Here is a 10,292-nt window from a genome sequence, read left to right as displayed (position 1 = left end):
TGTGCCACCGACCAGGCTTTTCCTTTTCCTTTTGATTTTTCAAGACAGTTTCTTTGTGTAGCCCTGGCTGTCCTTGAACTCACTCTGTAGACCAGGCTAGCTTTGAATTCAAGAGATGTGCCTGCTTGTTCTTCCTTCTTAATAAAAAGAACTTTGAAGCTCTGGAAGAGTCAGGGAATGCCAGTGTCTCTGAACCCATCCTCCATTTTTCTGCTGTGAAATGGACTCTTCAAACCAGGTCAGATGTATTTTTCTTTTCTTCATTCTTTTTCTTTCTTCCATTTTTTTTTTTTTTCTTTTTCTCTCTCCTGACTGTCCTGAAACTCACTATGTAGACCAGGCTGGCCTCAAACTCATGAAGATCTGCCTGCCTCTGCCACCTGATGCTGGGATTAAAGGTGTGCACCACAACCGGCTGTTGGGGGCTGCTCTGGTACACAGTATATTCAGATGCTGATTCCTCCTTCCCCCTGCTCCAGACAAGGTTTCTCTGTGTAGTCTTGGCTGTTCTGGACTCACTTTGTAGACCAGGCTGGCCTCAAACTCACAGATGCCTGCCCCTGCCTCCCTGAGTGCTGGGATTACTGTGCCACTGTGCGTGGCTTCAGATGCTGATTTCTATGCCCCAGAGTCTGGTTACAGTCTGGACATGAGCATTGTCATTTCTATGAAAAATATACCGTATCAATGATGTGTAAACATTGCTCCCCAATCATCTGAGTGGTAAATAAAGAAGCTGAGAGCCAATGATTGGGCAGAGAGGACAGGGAGGCTGGACTTCCTTTCCCAGTCTTTGGGGTCTCAAGTGGAGGGAGCAGAACAAAGACAGTTAGAAGAACTGGGCTGTGGAGAGCTGCTTGTTTTCACTCTGGCCTTCACCTGGAGACAGGGAGAAGCAGGATGTTTTGCCAAGTTCATTTCCTTTTGTGTGAGGATCACACAGACAAGTGGTCCAGGTAAACAAGTCTGACTTCTCGATGAACCCTTCATTGTATAAAGGTGACTATAAAAAGGAATTGTGGAATAAACTGGTGTGACAGTTTCTACTGACAGTCCTCTTGGACAGATCCATGTGTACTGTAGTGGTTTTATTTTTTCAGTCCTCACTCCCCAGTTAAGAACTGTTTGACTCTGCTGGCGAGCTCCAGCACTGGGCCATGCGGACAGACCTGATGGAACAGCAGCAGCCCTGGTAGGACCAATATGGCAAGAAATTAACAGCACGTGGCTGAGAAGTAGCCAGACTAGCAAGGAGGGCTAAAATAGATAACTATCTGCCCAGCTCTAGTGCCTTAAAGCGTGTTGAGTATATCTAGTATGTCTCTTTGTCATGATTTGGGATCTAGAGCACGTGATTTAAAAAGACTCCAAATTATAATGTATCTTTACACCTGTCAAGGACAAATGTATTTTTCAACATTATTTCAAATAGTGAAGAAAGCCATGGCTATGCATACAACCAAAGAACACAAGGTAAACAGGCTGGAGAAATGGCTCAGGCCTTAGGAGCATAGGCTGCTCTTCAGAGAACCTGGGTTAGATTCCTAGCACACACATGATGTCTTACATGATGTCTTACAGCCATCAGAAATTCCAGTTCCAGGATAGGTCACACCCTCCTCTGGCCTCTATGGGCATTGTATGGTACACAGACCTATATGAAGGGAAAATACCCATATCCAAAAATAAATCTTAAAAAGAAAACACACCCCCAATATTAGCATACTAACCCACAGTGAACACAGCTAGTTCTTCCTGAGCCTGGACAAACATTAAGAGAAAGCAACATATTTACAAACAATTTAATAGCATGCTTTCAAATAGTTTGCCTCAGGTAGGAAACAACACAGACCTATTCACATGTTTTGTTTTGGAAGTTACAAAGTCAGTGCTTGAAATGCCAGGCAGGGGTGGGGGTGGGTCTAAAATCCCAGCAGTACTGGGAGGTGGGAGTTCAGGGCCAGCTTGGCATATACAGGGAGACATAGTCCCCAAACAAAACCAGAACAGAAATCCAGCAGCTAAACAGAAGCACTGTCTGATGGGGACCCCAACAGGTAAAAAGCAGGTTCTCTGCAGGGCCCTGTCTGCCGGGGCCCAGCGGGAGTGCATGTGCGAGTGCAATAACCGCCCCTCCTGTCTGCTCAGCCCCTACCGCTGCCTCAGTAGCGCCTGTTCATCTTCTTGAACTTCTCGTAGTGGTAGTCATCTGTGGCCTTCTCGTTAGCAGGACGCTTGCGGTTGGGAGGGGACCCTGAGGAGAACAGAGGGTGCCATGGTGGAACAGCACAGACTACTGTTCCAAGACAAGGATGTGGCTGGAGTCAGAGCCGACAGCAGTCCCAGCAGGGGCCACGGAGGGCTCAGACGGGTCTTGCTACATGGCTCTTACTTTCAAACTCAGTCTCTTCTGGCTTCCAGCTGGGGACCTCATAGCAACCAATGGGCTGCCTCTACACCTCTCCTCGTTTTTACCAAGGAGGAATCACAGCTTGGAAAGGGAAAGGCACATGGCCATGGTCCTTGGCAGGGGTCTAGGTCAGAGCCTTGGTCCCCAGGGTCTGAACATGGCCCTGCCCAGCATGACTCTGCCTTCACGGGCCACCCGAGTGCCACCCAGGACTATACTCACGTTCAGGCTCTGGCTTCTCTGTGTCACCCACTCTCAAGGGCCGGGCTTTGGGCTCTTCTTTGTTTCTTCGGATGGGTGCATTGAGCTCCTCGTGGTAAACTGACAGAGAAAGAACAAGGGACTATGAGGCAGGAGGGGTTCTCGGGGGACTTCATGGAGTGTGGGGACAGGCAGGGCGCTCACAGCGGTTGTGCTGCACATAGTTCACAGCCATATTGGTGGGCACGAAAGATGTCTCGCTATCCTTCTTCTTGTTCTGCTGCTCTGCCAGCAGCCGGGCCTTGGCATCCTCCGTGGAAATGATGTTTTTTATCTTGGCACTATGGAAAGAGAAAGAGCCACACCTCACACAAGGTCATCACAGCCGTGGAACTGACCTGTGAGGCTAGCCAGTCCCACTGAGCAAGCAGCTTGTCTCGGAGCAGAGTTCTGCAGCGTACCAGCCTGCTTCATGCCTATCCTTTCCTTTTTGTTTTTCCAGATAGGTTTGTGTGTGCCCTGGCTGTCCTGAACCTGTTCTGTAGATCAGGCTAGCCTCTAACTCAAGAGATCCCCTGCCTCCCCCTCCCTAGCGCTGGGATTAAAGGTGTGCACCACCACACCAAGCTTCCTTTTTGTTTTTAAGACAAAGTTTCTCCTCAGTCCCAGCTGGACTGGAACAAAAAAATCCATCTTCTCTTGCCTCAGTCTCCCCAGGGTTCAGATATCAGTGTGTGCCACCATGCCTGGCCTGACCCTGTGATCACATCCCCACAGAACACTCAGCCATAGGAGAAAGAACAGATGTGTGCTCTCATGGTAAAGAGGAAATCTTGGAGGGCCTCCCTCCCCACCCCCTGCACTGGTGGTGCACAACTTTAATCCCAGCACTCAGAAGGCAGAGGCAGGTGGATCTCTAAGTTTAAAGCCATCCTGATCTACAGAGCAAGTTCCAGGACAGATAGGGCTACAAAGTGAAAGCCTGTTTCAACAAACAAAAACTAAAAAGGAAATCTACAGATGGGCATACAGCTCAGTAGCAGAGCACTTACTTACCTAGCATGTACAAGGCCCTGGTTCAAATCCCCAGAAATGCACATGTGCACACATATAAGAAATCATGCCCCATGGAAGACGGCTCAGTGGTTAAGAACACTGACTGCTCTTCCAGAGGACCAGGTTCAAGTCTCATCACCCACATGGCAGTTTACAACTGTCTATAACTCCAAGATCTGACACCTTCATACATACAGGCAAAACACCAATGCACATAAATAAAAGTAAGTGAATTTTTAAAAATTAAAAAATAACGAAAAAGAGAGAAATTGTACCCCATGAAAATGAAGTAGGCTGCTTAAGGTTCAAAGCTTGCCAGGCTGGAAGGAGCCCAGAATCCCCAAGCTAACATCTCACTATAAGCAATGCTGCTGCCGACCACTGATATTGTATCCCTGTAGGTGAAAGGGGCTCACGGAGGAGGGGTGGGCCAGCCTTCTACACAGCACTTGATGAAGTTAAACAGAGGAGCAGAGCATCTCACTAGAAAGGAGTGGCTGTGAAGGTTAGGGAGACACTTCTGTCTCCAGAGGCCGGGGCTCGTAAGTCTCTTCAGCCATAGGGAACAGGTGTGACAAGAAACCCAAGGCAACTTGTCTGAATGTTTCTAAGGATGGCGAGAAGGATCTCCCTAACCTTTGTGAGCACGTGTGTGCACACATGTGAGCGTGCATGCGAAGGCCAGAGGACAACCTCAGCTACCGTTCCTCGGGAGCCACACACCCTGTTTCTTTGAGGCGGGGTCCTGCAGTGGCTGGGTTGGCTGGATGGTGAGTCCCAGTGGCTCTCTAACCTCCAGCTGCCAGTGTGCCCCAATACACCTAGCTTTTCTGATATGGGTGCTGGGGATCAGTCTGAAGTCCTCGTGCTTGTGCAGCAAGTACTTTCCTAACTGAGCCAACTTCCCAGATGCAGGGCCTTGGGAATGCTGGGCAAGTGCTCTGTGGCTTGTCTGTAACTGACTGGAAAGGGGGTGGCTCTTCCCAAGGGCAGGGGCACAGCTAGAGTTGGGGGACGTACTCTATGCCCAGGTCCACCTCAGGGATGCCGCTCAGCATCTGGTTGGACAGCATCTCCTCAGTCTTCTTGGCAGAGGAGACGCGGATGTTCTCTGGCAGCTCATAGAGGCAGTCCTCGGCGTTCTTGGGCTTGGCCTTCTGTTCCTCTTGCTCCACGATCCCCTTCCTCTTCTTTAGCTCTGTCTCAATGTACTTCATCCTGAGAAGGGACGACAGGTTCGGGGATGGGAGGAGGTGGAATGGCCACAACAGGCAACTGCTAGTTAACATTTTTAATAAAGAGCTTTTTACATTGTATTTTGTTATTTATGTATGTGTGAGAACATGTGGACCACAACACATGTGAAGCCAGGACAACCAAAGGACCCTGGCTAGCCTTGAACTCTTTATCTAGACCAGATGGCCTCTCACCAAGAACTGACAGCCTCTGTCGAGTGCTGATATTAAATACGTGTCAGTTACAGAAAATGAAGAACAATAAAAACACCGGTAGATTGTGGAGACAGTCTCTCATTGCTGACCCAGCAGGTCTCAAATCTGAGATCCTCCTGCCTTAGTTTTCTTTGGGTTAGAATTACAGGCATTTGAGTTTTGAAAATTTCAACTCAAAACACCAACGTGTACTGGTCACCGTGACTACTAGTGTCCTGCTATGACCATATTCAAGGTTCTCTGAACACAGAAAGGTGCCATTATGTTTCTCGGTTGTGTCCCCCCCCCCCCCCCACAAGCAGCGTAAACTCAGATTTCCCAAGATAAAGAAAAAGCGGGAATGTTGTTGTTGTTTTGGTTTTCGAGACATGGTTTCTCAGCCTGTAACCTTGGCTGTCCTGGACTCACTTTGTAGACCAGGCTGGGCTCGAACTCACAGAGACCTGCCTGCCTCTGCCTCCTGAGTGCTGGGATTACAGGCGTGCAGCAACATGCCCAGCTTGATACCATGTTTTAAAGGCCTTGATAGAAGAGAAGTGGCAACTCTGTAATAATCCTTCTGTTTTGAGGAAATTATCACTAGTCAAGAAAGCCATGGGCTGAGGATGTAGCTAGCATTTTTCCTACCACAGGAAGTAAGGAGGGAGGGAGGAGATGGGAGAGAAGAAAATATAAATGCGAAGATCTAGCCTTTGAAAGGAGTTTTTAGAGGCTTTCAAAAATCTCAAGCCTGAGAAGAGGGGAGGACACAGCCAAGAAAACCTGAGAAGCAACATCCGTGACTAGGCATTTTTGGCTGTGTGGCTGGGGCTCACCTCAGTGCTTACAGACAGCTAGACTCACTGTACCTACATGTCTGCATCCTCATCCCGCCTGTTGGTCTCCGCAGAAAACGATGTCCCCAGGTGCAGATCCTCCTCTTCACTGACCCTGAGAGGAGGAAGGTCACACTCACTGAGGCCAAGTACACCACAACAACTCAGAACACAACAGGAAGTACATGAAAACATTTGACATGGTAAGGTATGTAAAGAGAAAAACTGACACACGCAAGCGACGCGGAAGCATCAGCTGGTAATGTGGGGAATGAGCACATGCTTTCTTATGCAAACTTTTCTAGTAGTTAAGTTCCTGTGTGTGCATGTGTGAGCCTGCAGGCACATGTGGAGGTCAGAGGCTGTGTTGGTGCGGCCCTTTATCATTTCTCCCCTTTGGGAGGAGCTCTTACTAGTCCAGAACTCATTATTTTGACTAGATGGGTTGGCTACCAAGTCTCCTGGATTCACTGTGTACACCCCCAATGCTGGGGTTAGAGACACAGGCTGCTATACTTGGCTCTTAGGTTAGTGTCATGGATCCCGGTATTCAGTGTATTACTTTTCTGACTACGTTTTCATTCAAAGTTTCCCCACATGTTGGAAATAATGAACAAGGTCCTTTTACAAAAGGACTCCACTCTCTTGGCTCTGAGGGGGAACCCTTGGGCGTTGTTTCTAATCAGCACACCCTTGGCAAAGCTATAAGCTGTGCGCAGGTGGCCCAGACACTGTCAGGTGACAGTGAGTTTGCACCCAGCTTCATCCACTTACTTATCTTTGCCCCGCTCCTTCAGCTTCTTCATGTCCACCATGCCACCTGTGGTCATCTGGAAAGGGTCATCCTGCAGAAAGCAGACAGCTGAGTTAGTGTGACCACATGTGAGCGTGCAGGTGCACACATAGGAGCAGACATGTGAAGGCCAGAGGTTAGTGCTGTGTGTCCTCCTCGATCCTTCTCCACCTTTTCCCCTTACTTCTCTGTATGCCTATGTACCTGTGTGTGCGTTGGCTTTGTGTGTGTACAGGGTATACAAGCTTGTGTGTTCAAATGTGTGGTTGTGGAGGCAAGAGGCCAAAGTCAGGCATCTGCCTCAATCATTTTCCACCTTAAATTTCAGAGATTTGGGTAGACTGGCTGGCCAGCCAGCTCTATAGATCCATCTGTCTCCACCCTAGCCCCTGCCCGGGTTATAGATGTGTGCCATCACATGTGACTTTTGTGTGAGTGCTAGGGGCTTGACTCAGCGAGAACTTCAGCACTTTACCCCCAGATACATTTCCTGTAGTAAGAGTTTTGGTTTCTTTAAAAACCCAGTTATGTTATGTGAATATGTTTTTGTTTTAAAACAGGTCTGTGATAAGAGAGTGCTTCATAGCAGGTGATTATGATTTGCCTTGTGCACTAGCAGGGGTGTGATTTTAGCCAGCTGCAGAGAGTTTACATTTGGAATTCTGGGGACTCTTGAGAAGATATAAATGGCAGAGCTCAGAGAGGGGGCAGAGGTGTGGGTGCATGCTCTGAAGAAGAAAAAGGAGGAGGTGGATGTGGCAGTGGGGGCTACTGCTCCCCCTACTGCTGTGGTTTGACAAGAAGTTGGAGATATCCTGACAATGAAGATTGGACTTACCCCAAGGAACCCAACGACTCTGATCAGAGCAGCAGGAAGTAGTTTAAAGAGGTCTATACCCTCTTTCCCCTCTAACCTTCTTTCTCACCTACCTACTGTTAGAGGTTGGAAGGAACTAGGGTGAAAGTTAGTAGCTGTAAGAACCCAAACACATATATATGTGTATGTATACATATACATACACACACACCAATTCCCACAACCCTTTGGCTTATACTTTGAATGAGAGTCTTTCAGCTTGTTCATTCGGCTACATTGTTCTGCTCTGCCTCCCCAGTGCTTGGATTATAGGCATATCTACCACTCTTAGGCTTTCATGTGGCTGACAGGCATCCAAACTTGGATCCTTTGTCCAAGCACTCTGAGCTATCTCCCTGGCACTATGGTTATACCTTAAGCAGACACCCTGAGGAGAACAGTCACAGAGCCAACACTCACCACAAGAGTAGTCTCTTCTTGAACCTTCTCTCCCACCAACAGGGCAGCAGCACTGAGCAAAAGAAACCAAACCAAAACATATGAAATAACACAGAGATAAAGAAATCAATGTGCTGGCTAGTTTTTGTCCATTTGACATAAGCTGGAGTTATCTGGCATCATGTTGGCCTGTAGGCAAGCCTGTAGAGCGTTTCCTTGATTAAGGATTGATGTGGGAGGGGTTAGGTAGTCCTGTGCTGTGTAAGGTAGCTGAATGTGATCTTGGAGAGCAAGCCAATAAGCAGTGTTCCTTCATGGTCTCTGCTTCAGTTTCTGCCTCCAGTTCCTGCCATGATTCCCCCAATAACTGAGTATGATTAGGATGTGGACAAGCTGTTTTTGGTCATGGTCACAGCAACAGGAAGCAAACTGGGACCATCAAGTTTGCAGGCTAGAATGCTGGTGGAAGAACATGACTGTGGGTAGGTGGGAAAAATAGCTGCAAAAGCCAAAGACGCCAGTGCTCAGCACACCATGGAAGGTGAGGGCAAATGAGGCAGCTGGTGCACGATGCCACATAGCCATCTGCTATCCTAGAAATCCAGCCACGGAAACTGAACAGAAGACAAGAGTTTGATGCCAGAGAATATGCGCTGCAGCTTTAGCTGGTGGTGAAAATTTACAAAAGTGACCGATATAAACAGGAGTCGAGGCCTCACACACAGTGATCAAGCACACTATTACCGAGTTATCCCCAATGTCTTTGTTTTATTTTATTAGGTTGCTCAGGCAAGCCTTTAACTTATGATCTTCCTACTTTAGCCTCCCAAGTAGATGGCATCATGGGCCTGTACCATGGAGACTGGCTCTGTTACTATGGAAACAATGTTTCACTCTGCAGCTCTGGTTGGCATCAAACTCACAGTAACCCCACTGTTCCAGTTTCTCAAGTCTGGAACTATAGTTGTGAGCCTATCGACACACACCTAGAAGATCTGTTTAGAAATTATAATGCATACCCAAGGGGTGCACATTATGCAGCCTTCTAAAAAGTTCTTCTGGAAAACACACAATATGGCTCCCAATATCATGTTTTGTTGTCTTTTTTTTTTTAAAACCACGCGATAAAAGTAGATAAAAGAAACAGGTAGGAAAGAACATTAAATGCTAACAATGGCTACCCCTTCATGAAAAGATTATGACTGTTGTCTATCTCTTCCTTGGATTATACACACACACACACCTTGTTATGCAGTCCAGTCTGCCCTCAAACTCCCAGTGCTAGGATTACAGGAATGCAACAACAACCAAACCAGGCTCTTGTTTATTTCTTGATTATACTTATCTGAGTTTTCCCAACTCTTTATCTGTCAACACGATGCCAATTATAATCCATGGGTGCAATTAAAAATTCGAGTTAGTGACCTGGAGCAGACTCAGGGACCACCAGGCTCAGGGCATGTGGCAACTAAACATCTGTAAAGAACGTTAGTCCCATCCACGATCAGTGGAAGGTATATGTCAAGAGAGGGAACTATGTCAACGGAGAGATTTGTGACTGCGACCCTAGCTGGGAAGTGTCTTTGTCATCAATGACGCCTCTCCCACCCCCGTGGTACCCACCTCACCCCGTTTGGCCTCTTCCTCAAGTTTTGCACCTCTCGGGTTTCTTCCAGTTTTAACCTGGAGGGGATAGAAAGCAATGATGCAGTTTGAGACCCTGTACTGAACTGAAAAGCCAAACGCAGTTCCGAGGATACGTCCCATTGCCGAGTCCCTGGCATGGTGGGCCGCTGGCAGTCAGACCCATGAGACCCCGGGGCACCTCCTCCTTCCGCGCGGCCCCCAGGAGCTTCCGAAAGACAACAACCCCGGCTCCCGGTTAAAGGTGTTAGCGCGGTGCCGGCCGGTAGCTAGTCCCAAGTTCGTCTCCCTCTTCCTGGCCTGTGAAGACCCTATCCTACACATACCGAACCTCCTCTGATTCTTGTTCATCCTCCTCTGACTCCGAGTCAGCCCGGCGCCGGCGGAAAGTCTTCCCGGTGATCCGCATAGCGGAGCCCGACCCTCGAAGCTGCGCTAACAGCCAAGAAGTACACGGAACCTCTTTCTTTTCCGGCGCGCAGAAATGTCGTCAAAGGCGGCTACAAGCAGACCCGCCTCCGGCTTGCCAGGCCACGCCCCAGAGCTGTATGGCTGCGCCTCAGCAGCACAGCCATTCGCTCCCAACTTCGAGAGGCAAGCGCACGTCCGGCCGCGTGGCCACACCCTCGGCCACGCCCCAGCGATGTGACCACGCCCACCACCAGCT

At 48.5% G+C, this 10,292-nt stretch overlaps 1 protein-coding gene across 2 annotated transcripts; it reads right to left on the bottom strand.

Annotated features, from left to right (window-relative positions):
• Window positions 1-1,317: 1,317 nt before the first annotated feature.
• On the bottom strand, window positions 1,318-10,124 carry CUNH9orf78 (chromosome unknown C9orf78 homolog). 2 transcript variants are annotated; one of them, XM_055600836.1, is made up of 10 exons: window positions 9,952-10,124; window positions 9,605-9,664; window positions 8,003-8,054; window positions 6,708-6,778; window positions 5,971-6,048; window positions 4,688-4,885; window positions 2,816-2,952; window positions 2,633-2,731; window positions 2,156-2,254; window positions 1,318-1,654 (listed from the first exon to the last, which is right to left on the bottom strand). In XM_055600836.1, exons 1-9 carry the CDS (start codon window positions 10,032-10,034, stop codon window positions 2,163-2,165), a joined length of 870 nt encoding a protein of 289 aa, XP_055456811.1. In that variant the 5' UTR covers window positions 10,035-10,124; the 3' UTR covers window positions 1,318-1,654; window positions 2,156-2,162. The 2 variants fall into 2 exon arrangements, with proteins under 2 accessions (XP_055456811.1, XP_055456810.1); XM_055600835.1 differs by lacking the exon at window positions 1,318-1,654 and having other exon boundaries at window positions 1,789-2,254.
• Between the last annotated feature and the right edge of the window lie 168 nt (window positions 10,125-10,292).

The sequence above is a fragment of the Psammomys obesus genome, unplaced genomic scaffold (genome assembly GCF_907164565.1).
Source record: "Psammomys obesus unplaced genomic scaffold, mPsaObe1.curated_primary_1811, whole genome shotgun sequence".
Taxonomy (NCBI): domain Eukaryota; kingdom Metazoa; phylum Chordata; class Mammalia; order Rodentia; family Muridae; genus Psammomys; species Psammomys obesus.
Note: the sequence above shows the minus strand (reverse complement) of the source record. Positions and strands in the feature narration are given on the sequence as shown.

What these genes read in the sequence shown, in the direction of transcription:
- CUNH9orf78 (XM_055600836.1), bottom strand. Translation starts at nt 10,034, where the DNA reads ATGCGGATCACCGGGAAGACTTTCCGCCGGCGCCGGGCTGACTCGGAG. An exon ending in AAGAAGAGACTACTCTTGTG is followed by an intron (nt 6,779 to 8,002) that starts GTGAGTGTTGGC and finishes TGCTTTCTGCAG; the next exon opens with GATGACCCTTTCCAGATGAC. An exon ending in AAGGAGCGGGGCAAAGATAA is followed by an intron (nt 6,049 to 6,707) that starts GTAAGTGGATGA and finishes TCCTCCTCTCAG; the next exon opens with GGTCAGTGAAGAGGAGGATC.